Consider the following 27342-nt stretch of genomic DNA (forward strand, 5'->3'; position numbering starts at 1 on the left):
AGACTGTAAGAAGTCGCCGGGACAAGTGTTATGTATAATATACAGCTATATACACTTAATAATAAAGAAAATATTGTAGCATCAATTTGTATATTTCAAGTGTGATTGTGTTATTCACGTATGGCCATGATGGGGGTTGTCGAACGTAGCATCTTAATTCCTGGAGCAAGGGTTTTCTACCACTTCTTCGTTGATGCGGACGCCGCACGTTGTTCTCCCACCTGCGACGCCCACCCCGGACGCACTGACGAGCTCTCAGTCGGCTTCCTTCGTTAGGACATGCGCAGTGTCCCGCGGGACGACAGGTGCGCGCCGTTCGCTCCGAATCGCTTAGTTTCGGGTGAGCGTACGAATCGGTCGTATCGCGTCGTGCCTCGTCTCGCGACATATCGGTCTGTCGCGATATTTCGCCGTTTTCTCGTCGCGCACGTCGTTGAGAACGCACGGAACGGCACGCCTCGTTCTTCCGTTGTCTCGTTGAATTCGCGGGAGGATCCTTCAGGATAAACGATCCTCCCCCTTGTCGACGCCCTGGACCCGACTGCCCTCCTGCCCCCCGGTCTCGTTCGTGACCGGTTGCCCGCCATTTTATCGAGCGTGCACGTGTTTCGCGCCCCCCACATTCATGCGACACCCCACTTGTGCCGTTCTTTGTGACACGACAGCTTGTGATGATCGGTGAGCGAATCGGTGTGAGCCAGCGTGGGTTTTAAAGATCGAACCTGGGATCGAGATTGTAAGTCGGTGAATTGTGTGGTGGATCGTGAGTGAAGGGGAGCAACGGAAGTAGTATTATCGTACAGTGATCAGACGAATGTGGTGCGTGTGAAATATCGGATCGTTGCTGATTCTTCGCGATGGCCAGTGAACGGGATTTATGCAGCAGGACTAGAGGGATGGACACGGTCGCGGTGATGCTCCTACTGGTGCTGCAGATACTTCAAGGTGTCAAAGGTGAGTCATTTCCTTTTCTACTAATACATTTTTAACACCTTGCTTTATATGTTCAATTATAATTTGAATTTGACCAATATAAGTTCGATATAATTTTAGTTCGAATTTGAATTTGAATAAAAAGGATTTGTTAACTATTATATTTGAAATACAAAATGCAATTTTTAATGCAAAATACTATTAGGAATGGAATATAATTTTGAAACATAAAATTGAAATAAAATTTTGATATTGTATCTGTTGTTAGTTCTGACTGATGTACTTGATAAATAAGGCAAGGGGTTAATTATGTCAAGGAGCGATTATATTGGAATAGCAAATACTTCTGAACAGGGAATTAACTGTAGTAGAGAGTATTAAATTGGTGGGTGAATGATTTTGACACTGGAAATTACAATTTAATTGATTCTGATTGAAAATTTAATTTTACTCTTGTTATGAATACAAAAATTAATTTTTTGAATTGGAAAGTAGTTTTAAGTGTGACTAGTTAAAAATTAGTATTTGTGTAAAATGTCAGTAGGCAGAAATTAATATTTACACAAAATGTGACTGGTTAAAAATTAATATTTATATTAAATATAACTAGGGAGAGATTAATATTTAGGTGAAATGTAACTAGTCAAAAATTAATATTTACACAAAATGTAACTAGTGAAAGATTAATATTAATATAAAATATAGCTAGTCAAAAATTAATATTTATACAAAATGTAACTAATGAAAGATTAATATTAATATAAAATATAACTAGTTAAAAATTAATATTTATACCAAATGTGACTAGTGAAAGATTAATATTAGTATAAAATATAGCTAGTTAAAAATTAATATTTATATAAAACGTAACTAGTGAAAGATTAATATTAATATAAAATATAATTTTCAATTAAATTTCATTAAATAAAAATGAATTCTAATTTTGTAATAACAAAGTGTGTAAAAAATTAAATAATTCTTGTCTGAAAATGGAAATTTGTGTAGAGTATTATTATTTCTATGGTTATTTCTGTTAGTATGTCTCATCTATCTATTCTTAACCTACTACGCTTTTAGTATTTACGAGTTCCTGATATTGAAGCATAATTATCATTAGCAGTGACATTAAATGATGAACTTAAATGATAATGAACTAATGTTAGCATTGATGTTGTTTTCCTTAGCAATCATTTGGTAATGAAATTAATGCGTTCTGCAGAAGGTTACGAAGTAGTATTATTATTAGTTAAATATTAAATTTTTGTTGTAGTAACATTTAATTCAAAGATAAATTTTAACTAATCCGACATCAATTTGACAATTTTGCAGTTTCACAATTTCACAATTTTGCAATTTGATAATTTTGCAATTTGACAATTGTGCAAATTAGCAATTTTGCAATTGGGTAATTTTGCAATCTGACAATTTTGCAATTTGAAAATTTTGTAACTTAACAACTTTGCAATTTGACAACTTAACACTTTTGTACACGGAAAATTTTATATAGTCGCAATTTTGTAATTTGGCAATTTGACAGGTTGATAATTTAACAAGTTGACAAGTTGACAACTTGACAATTTGACATATTTGCAACTTGACAGCTTGACAACTTGACAGTCTTATAATTTTGCAATTTAATGATTTCCAAAATTAGAAATTTAGCAGTTTGCAAATATGAGTAACTTGCAAATATGTAATTTGAGAAATGTAAATCCAAAAAATTTCAAATTCTCTTAATTTCTGAATTACCAAATATCTTGATATTAGAGAAGTTGAAAATTGAAAAACTTGGAAATTGGATATTTAAGAGTATAGGAATTCCAGAATTTGAAAACTTGGAAATTTGAAAATTTAAAAATTTATAACTCAAAAAGTTGGAAAACTTTAGAATGTATAAATTTGTAAATTTAAAAATCTAGAAATTGGGAAATTTTAGAATGTACAAATCTGACAAATTATAAATCTAAAAATTTGAGAATTAGAGGAAGTTCAAATTTGCAACTTCATAGTTCTAAAAATTTAAGAATTAAAAAAAGCACAAATTTGGAAATTCCTAAACCCAAGAATCTAAGAATTACAAGAAGCACAAATCTAAAGATTCAAATACCTAAAAATCTAAAACTTGCAATGTAAATCAAAAACTTAAAAAAATCTCAGCAACCCAAAAATCAAAAAACTCAAAAATCTAAGTATCCCCATAAAACTTTCCGTCGCCAACCTATTAAAAACTGTCAAACCCCAAAAAAATATAAAACTCAAAATTTTGCTAATCGCATAATTCCCAAAATCAAATTCCACTTTCCCAATATCACATTCTCCATCAAACAATCCCGCGTAGCATTCGTTCTCATACGTGAGAACCTCGTGAAAAACTCATGAGAGAAGAATTATTTCCCGGCGATAAGAAGCGAACGTTCATGATTGGTCGAAACAGCGCAGAAACGGTTGGTGCGTGAATTTAAGGGGTTATGTGTTCCCTGGAACGTGTTTAGAGGAAATGGCGAGAAACTGTACGCCAAAAACGGTCGGAATGTGAGAACGTGTGTATAAATGAGTCACGATACACAGAGGAATTTACGAGTGGAAAGTTCTTGAGAGTTTGTAGTTGTCGTACGTTGTAAATGCGAAACAAAACACTCGGTTTTTGGTCGAGAGGGAAATACAATGCACACAGAGCTTGTTTCGTTGTCAATGGCTTGTTTCTTGAATGCGGTTCTCAAGCTTTTCATTATATTTAAGTCTTATTTCATTCACATTTCAAAGATTTAGATTTTTTCTTCTCAACTGCACTTGTTTTCCTTCATGCTTCACATCAAAATAAAAATTCATATTTTTTAATTTTAGGTTCTTTATGTATACAACTTTTACGGAAATTAAAGGAAAAGTTTGTAAAATAATTGTAACAGTTTAAAAAATAATACAAAAGTTAAAATAATTAAAAATAATTCAATCCGTAGCTATACAGCGAAATAGTCATGAGGATCTCTCCATGGTCCGCGCTAGGCTACAGGGATACTGCATCAACCTATTAGATAGAACGTGCCACTATAGTGGCTTTCGCAGAGGGGACTCTCTGTACGACTGTCCACTATAGTGGATAAGCCAATTTACATAAATTGACATTCATACCAACATAAAAATAAAAATAACCTAACCCAATACACATTATTTATTTTTAAGTCCTAGAAGTATAAATAAATTTGATCTACACACAATTTGTTCATAATTGTTAAGTTCGATGATATGTCAGGTTAGGTTCAGTGTTTTCACTGTTTTCAATGTTAGGTTAGGCCAACGGTCTCTCAAGGTTTCCCCTCAAGTTAAATTTATGAAGTCCCTCAATTCAAAAGTTTATCAATGTTAAAAATAAAACTACTTTTCTACTTATCCTCAGTAATTTTATTATAAATAATTCTGTATATTTTCGGTGATAAAAGTGTTCCCAAAAGTTCATTAAAACAGAATTACATGACAGAGCTTTAGACACAAAGGAAAATTTCCCCAAAAATACTGTATGAAGTCAGACTGCACATCAGTAGTTAAGGATTAACTTCCTCGTGACGCGGACACATTGCGAGCCGGACAGAAATCCTATGGTTTCGAATGCTCAAAACGAGGCTCTGATGGATTGTCCCAGGTTGTTATACGCCGTAGTTTTTCATATTCGTTATATTCGTTTGCGGAACTTTCGAAAAAATAAAAAAACAATCGGACTAATTCCGAATCGTTTGTTTTCGCTGCGTTGACACGTTGACGCTCTGTTTTTTTAACATTAATTTCGAAGTTTTTCACGGGTATGCATACTTCAGTATCCATCGTCGTTGATCGCGTAAGCCGATAATACACGATGCAAATATCACCGCTATATTCTGAAATATACATTCAATTTTTCATGATCGCATTTCGGAATCGAGAAATTATTACGTCCACCGTTTCATGTGCAACAAACAATGCAACACAAAAGGCGTTTTCTTTATTACTGTCGAGTCGGATAAAAACATGTATCAGTTTGCCAAGCTTATTTTTATTTTTGTGTTGGCGTGAATGGCAATTTGAATGGGACTTCAAGGGAATAAATCGGTGCAATGACAGATTGTAAATCTTTTCAATTATTTTTTGAACTGTTACCTCTTTTTCAATGTGTCAAGTTTTATACGGGTTTACATATCAAGGACTTAGAATTAAATATGTATTTCAATGTGTGACAATGTTGTTTACGCGAGTGTGTTGGAACTTTTCTGCCGATTAAATTCTAATTTTACGACATTTGTGAAAGTCACTATAATGGACAGAGGGCCACTTCTGCGAAAGCCACTATAGTGGACAGTCGTACAGAGGGTCCCCTCTGCCAAAGCCACTATAGTGGCGCGTGCTACCTAAGAGGTTGATGCAGTATCCCTTTTGTAGCCTAGCGCGGACCATGGAGAGATCCGCGACTCCATGAGACTCCATCTCGCTGTGAAATTGTGACACCATAAAAATGATGTTTACAGTGATCTTCTGATGAACTTTTTCATTATTATTATATTCATATTTTTAAATTACGATAAGTTATACGCCTAAGAAGTTAAAATTCGTAAATGACGTAGAAAAGCAAGTTGGGCTGTTTGCACAAGTTGGCAGTAAAAATGTATACTATTCACGTCATGTAGCGACGATACTCAACGTTTATTATCGAAGTTATGGAATATCTTGTCCAGTTGTTCACTGGAAGTTAATGAACTTCGAAGAATCCTATTCTGTTCACGTGGATCCGCGGTTCCATAGAAATCACTATGTTCGCTCGCGCGGAAGCGTTCGAACTGTTGCGATTAAAACTTCCCTCTCGTTTCGTTCTTCGATATCTGTTGCATAAAACCAGCTATCGTCGAGGCTCTACAAGCTGGCTTTTACGAGACTGAAAAGTATTTGACTGCTCTAAGAAGTTGAGATTGCGCGTTGTCTATAATATTGGGCCACGAAAGTTTTTGCGTTCCAAACTTATTTTCAACTATTGTAAGAATGTTGACACTAATCACTGGGATTATGAGCAGGTACGGTATTAAAATCGCTTAAATAACTCCACTCTTGTTACATTAATGGATGCTGTGCGAATCGATAACGTGGCTGCTTGAAATATTTCGCGGAAAATGAGGTATAGGGAAAAATTTTGCTAGGTTAGGTCATTCTGTAAATGTATGTGCAGTTCAGTCTGCATTTTTCGGCGTCTTCAATATTTCTTATCTTAATCATTTTTCACCTCATGTTCTTTTTATCTGCCAAATTTGATCTTATGTACTTTTTATCTTGCAAATTTTTTATTTTATATATTTTTTACTTTGTATATTTTATTATATTGCATACACTATATACTTCCAATTACAATTTACTGTGCAAGTTAATTTTTTTTTAGAAAAAGTTTAAACTAAAAATGTTAGGTTATCACATCAACCTTTTCCTTAATTCAGTAGCTAAAAATCATACGTAATATTTAATCTTCTGAATAACGAAATTAAGATGTCACATAAACAATGGACTAAACTTAAATTAAATATTAATTAATTTTCACTACTTGTAATAATAGAAGTTTACTAAAATAGTAACATAATGGTAAATTAAAAAGTTGCTAACATTGTTAATATAATCCCCAAATCTCTCAAGGATTAGTTTAAGGATTATAATTCGCAGTCTTTATAATCTTCACAATCCGTTATAATCCCTAAATCGTTACAATCCTTAAATCTTCCAAGGATTAACTGCGCTTTTTCCAAAAGAGCACAAAAGAATTTATTCCAAAATAAATCGTGGCTATTTTAAGGAATAGATTCATAAAATTTTGCAGTGCAATTCCGAGCACATGGTTCCAGATTGTTAGACGCCATCTTTGCATGATTTGAAGCAGAACCATGCGACTTCTTCGGTTTTCGAACAAAGGTTCCATTTTCAACGATTCGACTGCAAGGAACCTGTGTCTCTCAAGAGCCTTCGATTTTCGAAAAGTTCTTTTTCTTTTCTCAAAACTTCCCTACTACTATATTGTAGAGGAGGTTTCTTTATTCGGAAACTTTTTCGAGTCGTTTTCGAAGAACTGACAGAAGATACGAAACTTTTTACCGGTGGTGTGAAAAAATTTCGCTTTGCATCAATTTTTGATACATTCGCAGGAAACTTAAATATTATAAATTCAATAAAAATTGCAAAACAAAAGTACACTCGTTATTTTATTTAAATAGCTCAATTATTTTGAGCAAAAAAGAACGTAAACGTTATAACTCTTTTAAAACACCCGTAACCACGAAAGAAAAGATTGCAAAGTGAAACGCGTCATTTAAAAAAGCTGCATTCTCGACATTGCGATAAATGTTGTAAGATCCCTTTAAAAAAAGTTACAAAGAAAAGTTTTTCTAATAACAGCTCGACATTATTTGTTGTAGCAAATGTTACTTTGAAACAGGTAATTCGTAACGGTCCTCGGCGGAGGAGTGCAATTTAAAATTCTTGTTACCTTAATGAGCCAACACGGTGGCAAATATATTTTTCGTTGCCGTGGCGAACTTTTAAATATTGGAAAAGCAACTGCGGCGTCGGTTGGTTCTACAGTTTTTCAGTTCTTGACAGTTTTAGGATTAACGACTCGACTTGAATCGATGTGTTCGGATGTGTGCGAAATCGAGTTTCAAGTGGTCGTTGGTGTGCTTTTGCGAAATTTTAAGTCTCACGCACGACTTCCCTCTGACCTAAATGATCGTCGCCACTTCAAAACTTTTCGGAGTTTACACATTTTTTTTTCTTTCTCGCGCTGGAAAAACCTTAATTACTCGACCGTACGCGTGCAGAGTAAATAATATCGAAGGCACTTTATTAGTCGACGTGCGCGGAATATATTTACGCTTCTTGATTCCCTATTGCATACTTTTGTGCTGAGCAAATTTTGGATAATTAATAAGATAAATTATCATTTTTAAATTCAGCAGAAATTTTTATTTTGTTTGTAGAAAATTATCTTAGCAATTTGTAATTATTTTTAATGATATCTGATCAGGAAGTGATATTAAAATATCACTAGTTTCATTTTCATGGTTAATAGAATTATCTGTAAATTACAAATCTTTTTCAATGTGTCAAGCCACTATATCGTCGCACAAACGCCAACTCTTTGAAAGCCACTATAGTAGCGCGTCCTGCCTAATAGGTTGACACAGTACCCTTTTGTAGTCTAGCGCGGACCATGGAGAGGTTCTCACTTGATCTCGCTGTGAAACCATGACGCGTTTGAAATGTCCACAGCGATCTTGTAATGAACCTTTTAATTTTCTATAAATTGCAAATCAAAATATACATTCTTTACTTTTTGAATACTGTATACATATTTAAAAAAATATTGAATCTTTTACATATAAGTAATTACAAAAATGATAAATGTTCTCTTACAATAATAAAAATACTATTTTTTATCATACATTTTATTTCCTATTAACAGTAAAATAAAAAACGATTCCAAATCTTCGTTTTCGTCCGAAATATTGATATGGACCCCAAAAGCCGCGAAACTGTTTAGAATAACTCAATATCCGCAAAAAATGGCCGAAATTGTATTCGGTATAATTGCAACGGGAAGTGCGTGTACGTAACACAGTTGTAGCTGCATATGGCAGTTTGCAGAAAGCATAACACGGACCGCAGAAGCACGAGAGTGCAAATTGGAATGAAAATTAATGCTACGATAATATTTGCGCTTAACCTTGCGACATCGTGCTCGTATTAATTGCCGCGATCGATTATCGATATCATTTGAATGGAATCGTTTCGAAAGGGGTCGCGCGTGCTGCCTCCAACTTATTAGTTTTTCAGCCGGTGTCCTCTGCTACCCCGGAAAGAACGATCATTTACAAATTCTTCTCGTTTTCGTTCCTCCACCTGTCCCTGATCATTTGTACCGTGCCCGTTAATCCCTCGATTAGCATTAAACGCGTCCTAAGCGAGATTAAACGGATCCGGCTTTTCGAATAATTTTCTTTCGCTGAACGCTCTTCCATTACCAACGAATCTTTTGCCCGTTCAATTCACCCTTTTGTCGACCCACTTTCTTTCAATCGCTTTTTTACACCGGCATACTTTTACCGAATTCGGGCAGCAGCTTTAATTTTGGGGCTTACGAACCTTTTCGATGTTTAGTCGTTTTGGTACTTTCGTCCTTGGCCATCGGTACAATTGCCTGTTTAAATTGTAATGATATAATTTACTTTGCTTTGGTCACAGCGGCATGCTCCGACATATGCTTTTTTCAACTCAGATAATGTGGAGAGTTGTAAACTAGTCCTTCAGTAGGCAGACATTTTATATGGCGTTCTTTCATCTCTAGCGCCATCGATACTCCTAACGTAAACGCTCGCACCCTTAATCGCTCATCACCCACACAATTTATTATCACGGTAACAAATTGCTATGTATATGTTATCAACGTATTTAGTAATAATTTGGACCTAAGACAATTTTCCGTATGTGACATAATTATAGCCATACAAGTGAAATTTTCGTACGTGGTAATTCGATGGCCAGGGACTGTATAATAGTCATACCCGTCATCCACATCATCACAGCAGTCACATTTCTAGCTTCCCTATATCAATAGTCTTAAGGCTGTTATAGTCAAGCTATTATAGCCATCATCATCACCATAATTGTCACAGCCATTATCAGGATCATAACTGTTAGTATCCACGTTTTTAGCTTACTTACATCAATAGTCTTAAGGCTGCTATAGCCATCAATGTTATAGCCATAAAAGTGAAATTTTACGTGGTCCTAATTCGATGGCCAGATTGTATATGAAGTGCGTCACATACCTGTCGAAAGGTATGATTACGAATGGTAACCTTGCACTATGATTTGTCAGGTGCGTAAATAATCGCTACAATATTAAAACAAAGAAAGTTGAAATGTTATGTCAATTTGGTATTATACGTTGACCATTTTACGTGGTATTCGATGGCCAGATTGTAAATGGTTTTTTTGGGCTAACTGGGATTGTATGTAATTTAAATATCATTTCTGTGATGAACACTATTAAACTTCACTGTAGTATATTAGGTTAGAGAATAGAAGAAGGAATGGAAGTGCATATTGCATGAACTCGTTGTCGGTTCATCCGTACAGAATGCGCGGGAAATTCAAACATGATTATATAGAACGCACAACCAAATATAATTCTTTCCTATCATAGTTTTACCGACTAATATATTTTTAATCCCAATTTTTCGAACAAATTAAAAGAAAAGTTGAGTTAAAATAAAATGTACGTTTAGAATTATGTGAAATGAAAATTTAATATAGAAATTGGTTTTCTGTAAATAAGTTATGGAAATAAATTGTAGCTACTGCAACTGTAAATGCACACGAAAATAAATTGTAGATAATACAGCCGTAAATACAAATGAAAATAAATTGTAGCAAATGCAATTGTTGTATATGTAGATGAAAATAAATAATTGCAAATGCAAACGGAAATAAATTATTATAAACGTAAATGGAAGTAAATTATTGCAGATGTAAACGAAAAATAAATTGCTATAAATATAAAGGAAAATAAATTGCTGCAAATGCAACTATTATACGTGTAAATGAAAATAAATTATTGTAAATACGAGTGCTGTTTATTTAAATGAAAATAAATTATTGTGAACTGTTGTACATTTAAATGAAAATAAATTATTGAAAATGCAATTGTTATATATCTAAATAAAAACAAATTATTGCAAATGCAACTGTAATACGAAAATAAATTATTGCAAATGTAATTGTTATACATTTAACCGAAAATAAATTTAACATAATACGAGACTTAACGTAATTTCAATATTATCCTTAATTTATATAATAGATGATACATTTAATTATTTCTTCCAAATAAAATAATTATTTAATTTCTTATATTATTATTATTTCTTACATTATGAAGTACCTTCACAAGAGATAGTTTCACCTTGAATTTAAAAGAGTTAAAAATTGTATTATGTAACTACAGATGTATGTAACATTAAACCGAAGTTACATCACGTACGGAGGATTTACAATAAAGTCGCCATGTTTCCGCGTAATTGAGACCGTTTAATTAGATTCGCCGGTACCCTGCCGTGTTTAACCACGATATATTTCTCTATGAACTTTCCTACAAGTAGCAACATGCTTAAAATAGGCGAATTCTAGAGGCGACTGGAGCCTCGCAAATTCTGCTCGACAAAAATAAACGTTTCATCTATACGGAGTCTAGACTTAACGCGTAAGCGAACGGAATTAATAGGTTCGTTAAAAAGAAAATGAACAGGTGCCAATTTGAACGTGTATTTAAAATTTCGAGCTACTGTAAACATATAGGCGGAACAAGAGACGCAGAGATTTTAAAGTCCAAACGATTAAACCTGTCCGAAACTATCGAAAACGATACTGAACACGATTATTGTTGATTTCACGATGACCGACGTCGATGACGACCAAGTATTGTCGTCGACGATGAGTTATAGAGCTTCAACGTGCTTCCAGTCGATCTATGTGTGAAAAATTATCGAAACGATACCAAACGGTGTTTTATCGATTCGACGATCGACGTCGACGGGTTCCTGTCGCCGCCAAAATCTATACAGCAAATGTAGGCTGTCTCACGAGTCTACCCTCGAAATTTCAAGTCAGAGGACGCAAAATGGCGGCCTGTAGACGAACAAACAGACAAATGCAGATCGAGTCTCAGGAGCATACGTTCAGCAAAAATGGCGGAGGAGAAATTTATAACCACGTGTGTGATATTAGCTCGGTGTCTATAATTTTTTAATATAGTACCGATGTTTATTAGTACGCAACAGTATGTGGTAGTACAGCAGTACCTTGAAGTACTGATTCATTTAATTATATTTCATGAACCTAACCTAACTTGTGTAAGTTGGAGGTTATAAAATGGCGGCCTCTGTAGATAAATTCGAGTCGAAGGTCGTTTGGTAAATTATATTGTTACCCTCAAAAAAGTCAAAAACTAAAAAATTTGTAAATCTGAAAATTAATGACTTGAATGATTTTAAATAATTTTCGAAGTCCCAAGTACTTTTATTTTAAACAATCTATTTCATATAAATATCGATAAAAAATCTACGTAAATTTCGCGATGGTAGCGAAGTCTTTAACCTAAAAAAAAAAAGAAACAAAACAAAAAGTGAAAAGAGTATATATTTACATAATATTATGTAGATACTTAAAAAGCACCTAACCTTAAGAAAACAGAAAAAAATTCCGTTTAACTTAACGGTTGAAAGAAGCACAATAAAAAGTGGCATAAAATGGTGTCTCACGCTTTCCAGAAGAAATCGCGGGAAATGCAAAAGAAAGAAAGGGGTTGATCCTTCTGTTCTGCATGCTACTGCAGAAAAAAAAACTGTTACTGTTGGTCGCACGTGGCCTTAAGGGGCATTCTTACGGTATAAAAAGCGCTGATACTGCAAATATTTGCGTTTTTCTTGTTATATTGCAGCCACGGATATATACAGTTCGTACGCTTCTACCAGACATGATCTTGCGTTTTGTGCACAATTTTGAATTTCTTGCCACGAGCGAGGTTCCTTTATCTGATTAGAATATGAACGACGTAAAAAGAAATAATAATATTTAGAGATATTCTTAATTGCTTCGTTAAAAATAACAAGGTTTACGTTATATTTCGTTCTTAAATGTTTGCTTTGGAAAAACTTCACACAAATTTAGCTTTGGAAGGTTTTTTATTTTGGGAAGATAAATATGAGAAATATTTTAGTGTCCTTTGGTGGAAATATTTTGATGTTGGTTTTTATTTAAATTTTTATTACTGTATGTGAATTTTATGTGAAAAATCAACTTCTGGGTCATAATCTGTTTTATTATATATAAAATACTTTCATTTATTATTATTACTAAAACAAAAATTTACACATTTGAACTTTTATTTATTATTTTTACCAAAACAAAAATTTTCAAATTTGAACTTTTATTTCTTCTCATTATTACTATACTGTAAAAATAATATTATTATTCTTGTAATAATAGGCTCATTTCATGCCAAATCAATCACTTTTGCACCTCACAATTTGCTGTTTTTGTATGACAATATTTTTTTTAATTTAAACCTTTACACCCCTCACTAAAAAAAACACAAAACAAGAATTTGTTTAAATTTTGCAACATCTTATAACAAATTTCCGGAATTCAAAAAAATATTTTAAAATAGCTCAATCCCTTGTGCATAAAACAGAAAAAAATTTAGCCAAATCGGTTGAGTAGTTTCCAAGAAAAAAATTCGTAAGTGAAACCTATTTTCGCAAAAGTAGGCAAAAATTGCAAAATTTGGAGGCTTGTTATTTCTTAACAAATTCGAAACCGGCAAAATGATGACTTAAACCCCACCTAATTTCACGTGGACTATGACATATTCTAATTAGAGCAAGATCGAAGATGGTCTTGATATTTTCCTGCACTGGGGGCTCCGGAGGCGGGTTCTATTTAAAAAACTGAAAATTAACCTTCAAACCAAGGTTGAATTGTTGTCATGTGATGTACCCTTGATATCCTATAACTCTGAAATATTTTCCCACATTTAAACCCAAATTTAAACACTTTTCCACATTTACATGAGATTTTGGAGAAACTATATGTATCAGTATCGAATAAATATCGAAGTATCGATACCAAGCACATTTCAGCGCCATTACTTTCGCCACTCGCCGATCACAGGGAACAAAATTCCCGTTAGATTTCGCGTGGTAGTCAATAAACCTTCGTACACTATCATTCGCTATTCAATAATTCACACTTTCAATAACTTGGTGCACGATATTTATCGCGTTCGATCGGTGTGTGCGTCGACTATCCGTTGTGCGTTCCGATAATACTGGCCACAATCGAAATTGACGTCGATAAATGAATAATGCATCTATTGTCGATTGTGCCCTTAATCCCTTTGATTCGTTTCAACCGGCTGCGAGCAAACGAACCAAGATTTCCATAGCAAAGTTCAAAGGTTCGAATGGCAAATTTCGTTGGAAAGAAATTCGAGAATGGAGATGTTAGATCATCCAAATTTCTGTTTCACTCGTGTATCAGAACACACCATTCTTCCCATAAAAAATTCTAACCCTTAGTTCTCAATATTTTATACAAAATTTTGTGATAAATAAATAAAAATTGTGATAGAAAAATAAATTGATATATTAGTGAACAAAAATTTTTGTTAAAGTACAAAATTATTTTTATAAAGATAATATTGTATATTTAATAAATGTGAGCATGAAAGTAGAGTGTGAAATAAATTTTCCAGTAGTTAAATATTTTAGGAAAAAATTTTATTTTATTTATTATTAATTTTGTATAAAATTTTTGCATGAACGTTTGCTTGCATTGTTCTTCCTTGTAAAAAGTTTCATATTTCCATCTACGATATTTGGTTTACAGTGATTACTTTTCGAATATTAAATATCGAGCAATAATAATTTAAATTTGGCGCCATTCGAACATCACCGCGCGCCATTTTCTGCTCGGACGAGAAACGCTCGACTTTTCCACTCGTTAAACGCTTGTCCTGTTTAGCGCTTTTTCCCCACTTCCGTTCAATTATTTCCCGTTCCATATCGCGTTTCCTGCATTATTGTAACATCGCTAGAATCATTTCATCGAGTGATCGAAAGCTTTTATAATCGATTCCTCTGCATGGACGAACTAATTTAATTGAAATATCGTACGAAGAACAATGTTTTTCCTGCAATTTCGCGTTGTTGCTTTCGTTGATGATTGTTTTAATTAATTTCGGGATATAATGTTTGCGAGCATCTTGAACTTCTGTCTGGCTAATTAATTGCTTTTCGCTGGTAATTGTTTTTATACGTTGCATGGAAATATACCGTTTGATAAATGGTGTATTGTCCTGATTGGATTAAAATTGTTAGCGTGCGATTGTTAAGTTAAGTTGTATTATTATTGCGAGCATTTGAATATTTGTATAAAAATAATGTGTGAATGGTACGCCATTATTGGAGGAAAATAAATGTGTCGATAATTAACTGATGGCACAAAAATACTTAAACGATCAAATGTACATACTTTAGTATTCAATTTAAATTATTTAACAAAATAATACATTTCTGCGTTCAGCATTGGAGGCTCCCTCTTTCTGTTTCAATAAATAATGCTTTGTGAACGATATTTTATTATGGAAATGAAAATTCGGGTCACATTGTGGAAATTGAAAGTTCAAGATATGAAGTTGGTACAAGAGAAATAATAGTGTTGATGATAATAGCAGTTATAGTGACAGTGAGAGTGGTACTTACAATGAGAGCTACACTGTTAAATATAGTAATAGTAACAGTAGTATTAATAGTAATAGCAATAGCAATAATAACAGAAACAGCAAAAACAATATCAAAGCAACAGCAACAACAATAGCAAAAATACTAACAATACAGCAATGAAAATAATAGCAATAACAATATCACTGGCAATGACAATAGTAATAACAATACTAATAGCAATAGTAATATACTCAACAGTAACATGAATAACAGTAGCAGTAGCAATAGCAATAGCAATAACAGTAGCAATATCAGCAGCAATAACAATAGCAGTAGCAACAACAATAGCAATAGCAATAGCAAGAGCAATAGCAATAGCAATAGCAATAGCAATAGCAATAGCAATAGTAATAGCAATAGCAACAGCAATAACAGTAACAGAAAAGTAACGGCAGCAACAGCAACAAAAATTACAGTAACAGTACGAATAACAGTAATAGTGACAGTAGCAATAATCATAACAGTAATAGTAACAGAAGCAGTAACAGAAACAGAATGCTGTACTCACACTAATATTAATAGCAATAACACTAAAACTTTGCTTGATAAATTGACAAACTGATATATTGACAAATGGACAAACTGAAATATTGACAAATTGACAAATTGACAAATTGATAAATAGAAAAATTGACAAATTGATAAATTGATAAATTGATAAATTGATAAATTGATAAATTGATAAATTGATAAATTGATAAATTGATAAATTGATAAATTGATAAATTGGTAAATTGAAAAATTGATAAATTGATAAATTGATAAATTGATAAACTGATAAATTGATAAATTGATAAATTGATCAATTCATAAATTGATAAATTGATAAATTGATAAATTGATAAATTGTCAAATTGTCAAATTGTCAAATTGTCAAATTGACTGATGAACAAATTTACAAATTCACAAGTTGACAAATTTACAACTTCACACATTTTCACAACAAAAATTCTTCAATTCAACAATCCCCAAATTTGAATCTCCCGCCAAAAACAAAGAACACCATCTTCCAAGCAGTAAATTCAGCATATTTCACGATAAAAGATCCAACAAAAAGCATCATTAAAAAGATGTTACAATCTAATTAAGCTTTCGTTAAGAATAGTTTAGAATAGTTATCTCGAAAACAAAATCGTTTTCGTTAATTAAAACGGTTCAAGCATTCTGGAACATTCTATTCGGAAACAATGAAAGAAGCTATCACGAGCTTGCCGCTCGGCCAAGTAAATTAGATTTTCCTAAATTCCACGTCAAACCGTCTCTCGTCGAATATACCCGCTAAGCTGCGAGCAGAAGCCAATTTTCCACCGAGATTAGATCATGCAAATCGTATCTCTTTAGATAAGGAATCACCGTGAATAAGCGTATCTAAGACCGTGTGTCACGCGAAAATGCCAATTACAGGTACTAGTAGCTACACTCTTGAGAACACTGACTTTCCTTGGGGGAAAAGACGATGTAAGAGAAAATGGTTCTACTTTGTTTGGATCAGTGCTCGAAACTCACTTTCCCTAGCGTTTTTATTATTTTTGCTATTTCGAGTATTGTATTATTTTTTTTTACTATAAACGGTATTGTGATAAATTGATAAATTTAATATAAAATTTATCAAGTTGTCAATTTATCAATTTGTCAATGTATCAATTTAGCAATTTAGCAATATGTCAATTTGTCAATTCATCAATTTATAAATTTGATAATTTGTTAATTTGTCAATTTGTCAAATTGTCAATTCATCAATTTATAAATTTGACAATTTGTCAATTTGTCAAATTGTCAATTCATCAGTTTATACATTTGACAATTTGTCAATTTGTCAAATTGTCAATTTATCAATTTTTAAATTTGACAATTTATTAATTTGTCAAATTGTCAATTTATCAATTTATTAATTTGTCAAATTGTCAATTTATCAATTTATAAATTTGACAATTTATCAATTTGTCAAATTGTCAATTTATCAATTTATAAATTTGACAATCCACCAATCCACCAATCCACCAATCCACCAATCCACCAATCCACCAATCCACCAATCCACCAATCCACCAATCCACCAATCCACCAATCCACCAATCCACCAATCCACCAATCCACCAATCCACCAATCCACCAATCCACCAATCCACCAATCCACCAATCCACCAATCCACCAATCCACCAATCCACCAATCTACCAATCCACCAATCCACCAATCCACCAATCCACTAATCCACCAATCCACCAATCCACCAATCCACCAATCCACCAATCCAACAATCTACCAATTCGTAAAACCTTAAATATTAAAAAATCAGGAAATTTGCAACTTAACCCAACAAATCTACAAATACTAAAATCCTATTAAATTTCCCCGCGTTTCGTAATTTAAAATATTCGTGTATCAAGCTCCACACATAAAACCAATCAGAGAGCACGATATGAAATATACATCTTCGTGTTTGAAGAGGCCGAGTTCAATTTAGTCGCCAATCAGCAAATTCGTTTGAAACGTGACGACGAGTTTGAAGCGAAGAAAACTTGTTCCGGACACTAACCAGGATTCGTCAGCTAATCGGTAAAACTTTGTAGAGCGTCGACCGAAATTGACGCCATTACGTAGTGTTTCCTTCGAGTTGCAAGCAGGAAAACAAATTGCACGAATTCCGCGTCGGATGACGCGACAATGTAAATGTATGCCACTCGTTCAACAACGATTCTCGGTTTTCTTCGGCGAGCACGAAGCTTGTTGATAAAATGTTGTATCTGCCGAAGCGAAACGATCGTTCAATTTCGCCTCGTTTTTCAACGAAAATATATTCAACCCTGTTATTTTTCTGCGTGCCTTCCTCACTTATGGTCCTTCCACGAAACTTCGACTCTGCTCGATTTTTCGTCTTCCAGGAAATTGATGTTCTTCTTTCGTCCTTTAATCGAATTTTTTTGGGTACAAAATTTGTTACCGTGAAGCTGATTATCTGATATAAAATTTATGCGTGTTTGTTGCAAAATAACTAGTGATATACAAGCAATACTTTAACTTCATTTTTGAAATTTGTATAAAATTTAATATAAAATTTATCAAGTTGTCAATTTATCAATTTATCAATTTATCAATTTATCAATTTATCAATTTATCAATTTATCAATCTATCAATCTATCAATCTATCAATCTATCAATCTATCAATCTATCAATCTATCAATCTATCAATCTATCAATCTATCAATCTATCAATCTATCAATTTATCAATTCGTTAAAGAAATTTATTCAAAACGACGCAGTTTAATAATACAGTTAAACAGAGTGTTGAACATTGAATAAAAAAGTATTAAAGTAAATTTGTTCAAAAATGAATAATAAGGAAGATATAGCTCTCTAACTTGTTCGATCTCCGCCATGTTTTAAAATACATAGTTCACAAACTAACACTTTACCTTGAAATTTCAAATTAATTAAATACGCCCAAGTTTATGCAATCAAAAAGAGTGTTAAACTAAATAAAAAAGTACGTACATCAGAAACGAATAATTGCTGCTTGACATTTTCGGTCCCAACCGTGTTTTAAAACATACACACTTCGACAGAGCGTAAAATTATGACTGAAGTCGGCCATTCGTTTAAAACAGACGCGAAAGTCCCAAAAGAGAAACTAATTAGTGCAAAAGCATTTCGCGTTGTTGATTTCATGTTTAATTCACGCGGGGTATTTGAATGCATGGTAGTCATGCATCGCGATTTTTTTTACGTCCATTATTTGCGTGGGAAATCCTGAAGCTTAACAGTGAGAAGTATCGAGAAACACAGTTTGGATTAACGGTTTCCAATAACGCGGATAATAAATATTAAATGTTATCTGTCTCGGCGCGTTCGCAATCAGGGACTTGAACGAACAATAATTAAAGATCGCTTCGCAATGCGTGTTGTGATTTTCGAGTGGCGCAATTTCATTGATTTTTGCTATTTTGTGTGAGAAATATTGTTTGAGAGATTTGATAATATTAGTTATTTGATAATACTGGTTAATATTAGTTGGTTAATAGAGAATGAGTTTTAACGTTAGAATCCATTTTGTAAGTGTCCGCCATTTTGTAAGTGCCCTCCATTTTGCAAGTGTGCGCCATTTTATAAGAGTCCGCCATTTTGTGTTGGAAATAGTAATGGCTTCTTAGAATCATTTTGGACAAAAATGAAGTTTATAATATATATGAAATATAAAATGTTATAATTTTAAAATGTTACTAAATAACCTCACTTTGTCAATATTTTTAGGTTAATAATATTTTACTCTAATTGTCAGTCAGCCATTTTGTGTTGAAAACAGTAATGGATGCCCTTTACACCCATTTTTAAAAAATATTAAATTTAAATTGATACAAAGTAAATATTATTGTGTTACAATTTAATGTTATTAAAATAACCTCACTTAATATCTTGAAGTCAATAATAACCTAATATAACTGACTGTCAGCCATTTTGTATTGAAAACAGTAATGGATGCTCATTTCAACTATTCTCAATAAATATTAAATTTTAAATTCATATAAAACAAATATTTTTCTCTAATAACGTAATGTTACCAAATAACCCAACTCTGGCAATAATTGCCGACTTAGCCAGCCATTTTGTATCAAAAACATTAATGACGTGTTTATAACGTCTGCTTTCAACAAACTCCAAACTTTAAATTGAGGAAATAAATTTCAACAAGTTTTAACTCCGTATTGACGGTATAGAATGAGTGATATTTTATGACACTTTTATGTCATCACATCATATGAAACTTTTGATGCTGTTTAAAATCGACCATACTCCCCAACCAACACATAAAAGTACGTATAGCCAATAAAATGGCTGTTTAACAAACTACTTTTGTATTGCAGACGTCAATAACGTGTTTATGGTATAGGTTTTTTTTTGGTAGAAGACGACAAGTAATTTGAGGGTTGATGAACGATTCGGGAGTTGATAGATAGTTTGAGAATTAATAAGGAGTGAAAGATTTGAGAGATAATTTGAGGATTGTCGAAGAGTGATGGGTTTAAGAAACAGTTCAAGAATTAATGAACAGTTTAACTGGCATCAAAAAGTGAAAGATTTGAGAAATACTTTGATAATTGTCAAAGAGTAATGGATTTGATAAACAGTTCAAGACTTAGTGAACAATTTAACTACTATGAAAGAGTGAAAGGTTTAAGGAATAATTTGAGGATTGTCAAAGAGTGATGGATTTCATAAACAGTTCAAGAATTAGTGAACAATTTAACTAGTATCAAAGAGTGAAAGGTTTAAGGAATAATTTGAGAAGTGTCAAAGAGTGATGGATTTGATAAACAGTTCAAGAATTAATGAACAATTTAACTGGTATCAAAGAGTGAAAGGTTTAAGGAATAATTTGAGAATTGTCAAAGAGTGATGGATTTGATAAACAGTTCAAGACTTAGTGAACAATTTAACTAGTATCAAAGAGTGAACGGTTTAAGGAATAATTTGAGAATTGTCAAAGAGTGATGGATTTGATAAACAGTTCAAGAATTAGTGAACAATTTAACTAGTATCAAGGAGTGAAAGGTTTAAGGAATAATTTGAGGATTGTCAAATAGTGATGGATTTAAGAAACAGTTCAAGAATTAATGAACAATTTAACTGGTATCAAAGAGTGAAAGGTTTAAGAAACAGTTCAAGAAATAACAAGTACTAAAGAGTGGAAGATTTAACAGGCAGTTGGAGAATTAACAAACAATTCAAGAATTAAACAATTTGAGTACTAGCAAACAATGTAACAATTAACAAACAATTTGAACTTTTTAACGTTTAATCAAACTTTAATTTAATATGCTATATCACCACTCGTACTTTTATATCACAAAATTATTTCAAAATTCTATAAAAAAATCCCTTAATTAATACAAAAATATATTTCATATTCAAACACGTCTTAGACGATGAATTATCGAGAAAAAAATTAAAAATACCACACGACATAAAATGCAAGAAACTAAGAAAATAAAATGAAACATAAAATAAACATTATGTAACAAAATATTAAAATTTACATTAAAATATAATATGCCCGTGAAATTAAAAATGCAATAATTTAATTTTGTAGTAAAGTCAAACAAAAAATCATCATCGATAAAAAATATGTTGGAATTTATTTTTCGAAACGAGTAAAAATAACCGGGTCGTTAAATGACATAATGATCGTGTTGTTGAATCGAATAGCGAGAATTTCGTGTTTTCTTAGAATAACCTGTTACCGACCCAGTTCTCGGGAGACGCGTGAGATATACTTTTCGCGAGGTCGTTGCACGTCCATGTTGCTATAAATGTATTTTTAAAATGTATATGCGTAATTCAGAATCAGAAATCAAGTTCTCGTGGTGTAACCGTGTAAACGTACGTTCGGTTTATGACCGGATATATTTAAATTTATTCTGGATGTTTTGTTACTCCACGTTTTAATTTTAAACATTTCTCGTGAAAAAAATTTGCGCTTTTATTTTATTTATGGTTTCATTTCTGTGCATTTTTAAATTTGCAAATTACCCAGTGATTTAATCTACAAATTTCTAAGATTGTATATTTAAAAAGTTACAAATTTGTAAATCATTCAATTTTCAAGTTAACTCATCTTTAAAATTTCTTAACATCACATTATTAAATTTCAAATTTGATTTTTACGTATCTTTTCCACCTTAACAATTTTTATGTAAAACAATGTAAATAAAACTAATAAAAATGATGTATTTCTCTTAAAAAAAATTTGCAATTGTTAAACTTAACATATATTTAACAATGTTAAATTAAATTTTAATAACGCATTACATTTCTAGAATTTATTTGTCAATTCTTCCACCCACACCAAAGCAACCCCAATATTAGACAGCAATTTTTCACGAACAGCAAAAATTCCCCAAATACTCGCCACGATGGCGAAACTTGTTGGAAGTTCAAAATGAACGACAATTCTCACGTATTTTTAATACCTGCAGTATTAAGAAAGTTTCAATTTTAACAGAGCCCTCTACGGATGAAAAGAGTTCTGGAAAGCACTGTAATATTCCGTCGTTCCTTGAAACTGGATCCAACATGATTTAAAAGTTCCTCCATCGGCTGTGCGAGTAACAAATTACCCAGAAGCCCCGTTTCTCGTGGAATTTTAAAATGTAAATTAATTAACGCAAGCAGCCTAAATCGCATGAATACGCAAGGCAACTCGTCGACAAATATTAAAGTAAAAAAAAGCTTCTCAAGAAGATACTGTGAAAGAAAGTGGTTAAGTCTTAGATACGAGGAAATATAAAATAAAAGTTCGTGAAGAGTGAAAATTGTATTTTTCTTTAGATTGCAATTTTCTGCGGATTTATTGGGAACTTGGTAAACGCATTAAAACTTTGGGGCGATTGTGTACTGAAAATCAAGTAAACAGGAAATTAATTCGTGGAGCTTCGATAAAGTTTTGCAAGCGATCGCGATAAACAATGTATGTTGTATTGAAATGAGAGTTTACTGTTTAGCTGAAAGGAGATTAAACGATGAGAAAAGAATATTAGTACTGTTATAATAGAAAAATAATCTGGATGCAACGTGGAGGATAAATATGTATATGAATAGTAATGTGGAAAAATATTCAGATTTTTGTAGCGGGATAAAGAAATAAAATATTGAGAGTTTTAAGAGATTTATTTATGAATGATTGTATTGATTATTATGTATTAAGATACTTTAACATGATTGGTACTCTAGTTTTTCAAATTTCGAAGAATAACATTTGATAAATTACAATTATTGATCAACGGAGTGTGAGGAACTCTTAGGGCGTGATTTCCCGCCATAATTCAAAATGACGCCATATTGGCGCGTGACTCAGCCGTGTTAATCGCACTTCAGCTAACGTCCTACACTGTATTACCATAAAATTGCGACAAGTTAATGGAGAAACTAATATATAATGTCTATAGAAGACTGAGAGAGTTTATAAAAGTCAAAAGAAATATATAGAAGTCTACAGAAGTTCATGAAAGTTTGTAGAAGTCCATAGAAGTCTACAGAAGTCTATAGAAGTCTATAGAAGTCTATAGAAGTTTGTAGAAGTCTATAGAAGTATATGGAAGTTCATAGAAGTTAATGGAAGCTTTTAGAAGTTTATACAATTATATGTATAGAAGTGCACATAATTATATGTATACAAGCCCATAGAAGTCTATGGAAGCCCATGGAAGTTTATAGAAGTCTATAGAAGTCTATAGAAGTCCATGGAAGTTTATAGAAGTCCATAGAAGTCTATAGAAGTCTATAGAAGTCTATAGAAATCTATAGAAGTTTGTAGAAGTTTATAGAAGTCTATGGAAGTCCACGGAAATTTGTAGAAATCTATGGAAATCTATAGAAGTCTATAGAAGTCCATGGAAGTTTGTAGAAGTCTATAGAAGTCCATGGAAGTTTATAGAAGTCTATAGAAGTCTATGGAAGTCCATGGAAGTTTATAGAAATCTATGGAAATCTATAGAAGTCAATAGAAGTCAATGGAAGCTTTTAGAAGTTTATACAATTATACGTATAGAAGTGCACAGAATTATATACAAGCCCACAGAAGTTTGTGGAAGCCCATTGAAGTTTATAGAAGTCTATAGAAGCCCATGGAAGTTTATAGAAGTCTATAGAAGTCTATGGAAGTCCATGGAAGTTTATAGAAATCTATGGAAATCTATAGAAGTCAATAGAAGTCAATGGAACCTTTTAGAAGTTTATACAATTATACGTATGGAAATGCATAGAATTATATAGAAGCCCATAGAAGTCTATGGAAGTCCATAGAAGTCTATAGAAGTCCATGGAAATTTATAGAAGCTTATAGAACTATATGGAATTCCAAAGAAATATATAGAAGTATACAAAAGTCTGCAGAAGTTTAAATAATCTTCTAGAACTACACGGAAGTCCCAATATACCTAAACCTACAAAAAACATTTTCAAAATGAATCCAACAACAATAAACCAAAATTCTCCGCTAACCCAAAGAGCAATTTTTATCCCATTAGCAAAACGACTAAAACAACCTAACATGAAGTTACACATTCAAAGACGTAGTTAATTCATAACGACCTTGAACACGCGAAGTACGAAGCGTGTACATAATTTCGACGTTTTATCGAAAATACACACCCGTTATGGAAAAACGAGGGTGCAGGTAGAAAATTCGTTTCGATCGTTAAGGAAACGTATGCATCACAAGAGCACTTGCGCGACACATAATAACGGCACGGTTGAAGGCAAATCGCCTAAGTTGCAGCGTAACACGTACGGTACGTATAAGCGATGGGAATCGCATTGAAACGTGTAACGAGCAGAAATTATTGACACCCGGTGTACGGTGAGTTAGACAGAAACAAATAGCGCCGTCGTCGAACTACGAGCGACGAAGCGGAAGTTGACCGCACCTGCATCTGTAGCTTCAGAAAGTTTTCCCCCGTCGCCGTGAACAAACAGTTATAATTAAACAATTTGTTCTCATTGCCGTGGACACGTTGATCCGAATAGTGCGTTTTATTTAATTACGACCGAAAAGCAAACTTCTCGTGCACGTTCAGCGTTTAAACTTTCCGTCGCTGGTGACGCGACACCTAACGGCAGTATACGGCGAGGAGCGATGGAGGCTTACTATGGAGAAACGTTTGGAGGTTTTGGATATTTTTGGTTGAGGATGTTGGGTATTTGGATGTTTTAATAATTTTGGGATTTGAAGATTTTGGGATTTGAGGATTTTGGGATTTGAGGATTTTGGGATTTGAGGATTTTGGGATTTGAGGATTTTGGGATTTGAGGATTTTGGGATTTGAGGATTTTGGGATTTGAGGATTTTGGGATTTGAGAATTTTGGGATTTGAGAATTTTGGGATTTGAGAATTTTGGAATTTCAGAAATTTGGAATTTGAGAATTTTGGAATTTGAGAATTTTGGGATTTGAGGATTTTGGGATTTGAGAATTTGAGAATTTGAGAATTTGAGAATTTGAGATTTTGAGAATTTGAGAATTTGAGAATTTGGGATTTTGGAAATTAGGAATTTGGGAATTTGGGTATTTTGGTATTTGGGAATTTAGGAATTTGGGAATTGGAGAATTTGAGAATATGATAATTTGAGAATTTGGAAATTTGTAAATTTAGGAGATTACGAATTTGGGAATTTGGGAATTTGAGAATTTGGGGATTTGGGAATTTTGGGATTTGAGAAGTTTGAAATTTGAGAATTTAGGAATTTAGAAAAATCCCTAGATTGCAACATCTTTACATCTCAAAATCCCTAGACCACTCAACCTTTAAATTTCAAAATCACTAAATCAAAAATTCTCATATCTCAAAATCCACAGATACGAGAACTAAAAAATCCCTAGATCTCATAGGGCCAGATTATAATTCCCTAGATTTCATATTCGTATATCCTAAGTCCCTAGATTTAAAATTTCTAATTTTCAAATTTCCAGATTCCAAATTTTTTATTTTCAAATATTCATATTTTCGATCTCTATGTTCCAAATACTGTGATCTCTAAATCCCCAAATCCTAATTCCCTATGATTCAAAATCCCTATACCTCCTCTGTACTTTAATCCCAAAGTCCCTAGTTCAAAAAATCCCTATATCCCAAAATCTTGCATGTCAAAAACCTTAAATCTCAATATCCCTATATCAAAAAATCACAGCTCTAAAAATCCCTAGACTTCTATATCCCATCTCGAAAAATCCCTAAACCCAAAAATTCCTTAGGGCAACATCCCTAAATCACAAATTCTACAGTTTCAAATCCCTACGTCCCCGAATGTGTAAATTCTAAAATTACATCCCCACATTCTTAACCCGTTCCAAAATTTTCAAATCCTCATAAATCCTCAGTCATAATTAATCATATTCTTCGTAGGAAAAGCAGATGTGCTCTTGACTGCATGCAAACAGTAACGCTGGTTAATGTGGAATTGTGAACGCGCAAGAAACGTTTCAAACTCGCACCGCCGATGCTTTCGGGAAACGAAGAATTCCTCGTGGCCGAAATGCGACCGCAGGATCGAGACTATGTATTGGGGAGCTGTGCGAAATGAGTTACTGCGTATAAGAGATAATACGGTGGAATTTTAGTACGTTAAATTCGATAGAACAAAATATTAAATTTATCGTGTTATAAAAATTCGTTTATACGTATTTGAATTTTCGCGCCAATTGAGGCAACGTCCATTTTGAACATGGCGGACATTTTGTGATCGAAGTCCAATATGGCGGACATTTTGTGGTCGAAGTCCAACATGGCGGATTTCTTTGAAGAAAACGATGATTCGTACGAAACAAGTGAAATTTTAGGAAAATTTTTTAATTCTTGAACGCGCTTTGCGATAGTACGGAATGAGAATTAATTATGTACGAAACGCGGGATAGGAAAAGGGAGGAAAATGAAAGTCGGTTTCGGTGATGGGCAAATGAGTTGGCGCAACGCAATGTGCCTCTACGTGAAATTCTTTTGCGTTTATATATTTCTTTTACGCGGGTCACAGCTTTTTGGACTTAACGCTGCTTTCAAACGAAACACGTTAGGTTATTGCGGAAACTCGTCTGACCATCTGACCGCAAATGAGAAATTTATTCTACTGTGCAGCTAAATACCGAAATATTAAAAGAATACCCTCAAAGGTCGCCATTCCATTTTTCATTCCTCTATAGAGAATTTCGACCGTGGAGGAAATTAAACGTTTCATTTCATTATAGTTTCACTAAAGTTTCATACACCGTGCTCGGCGGACAAATTAAATATTAAATAGCCCACTAACATTATCCATCAGTGGTTTTCAATCTTGTCTCAAGACGAAATGAAAATTTAATCGTTTCAATCGATTAAGTCTTAGAATGCAGAGGACTCGGTACAAGTTTTAAGGGTTTAACGCTTTTACATTGCTTCATTTGCAGTTTTAAATCAATTTTTTATCTGCAGCAGGAATAAGACCCAAGGAGTCATTCTAGCAGTTCTAACAGTTTTATAGATGAAAAAATAGATCGTATAGATAATTTTCTTTTATCATATCTTCACCGCACCAAGACTTCA

At 33.1% G+C, this 27342-nt stretch overlaps 1 protein-coding gene across 9 annotated transcripts in view; it reads left to right on the plus strand.

The window, feature by feature from the left end:
* The first annotated feature begins 291 nt into the window (after positions 1-291).
* The window catches only part of nrm (neuromusculin), a 544158-nt gene continuing 517107 nt past the window's right edge, over positions 292-27342 (plus strand). For 3 of the 9 annotated variants that reach the window (XM_076537552.1, XM_076537549.1, XM_076537546.1), the window contains exon 1: positions 294-954. In XM_076537552.1, coding sequence (XP_076393667.1) covers positions 858-954 — 97 coding nt within the window. In that variant the 5' untranslated portion in view covers positions 294-857. Of the gene's footprint in view, positions 955-27342 lie in introns of all 9 variants that reach the window. The other 6 variants (XM_076537545.1, XM_076537543.1, XM_076537544.1 and 3 more) reach the window with 4 other exon arrangements.

This window comes from Megachile rotundata, chromosome 11 (assembly GCF_050947335.1).
Source record: "Megachile rotundata isolate GNS110a chromosome 11, iyMegRotu1, whole genome shotgun sequence".
NCBI lineage: Eukaryota > Metazoa > Arthropoda > Insecta > Hymenoptera > Megachilidae > Megachile > Megachile rotundata.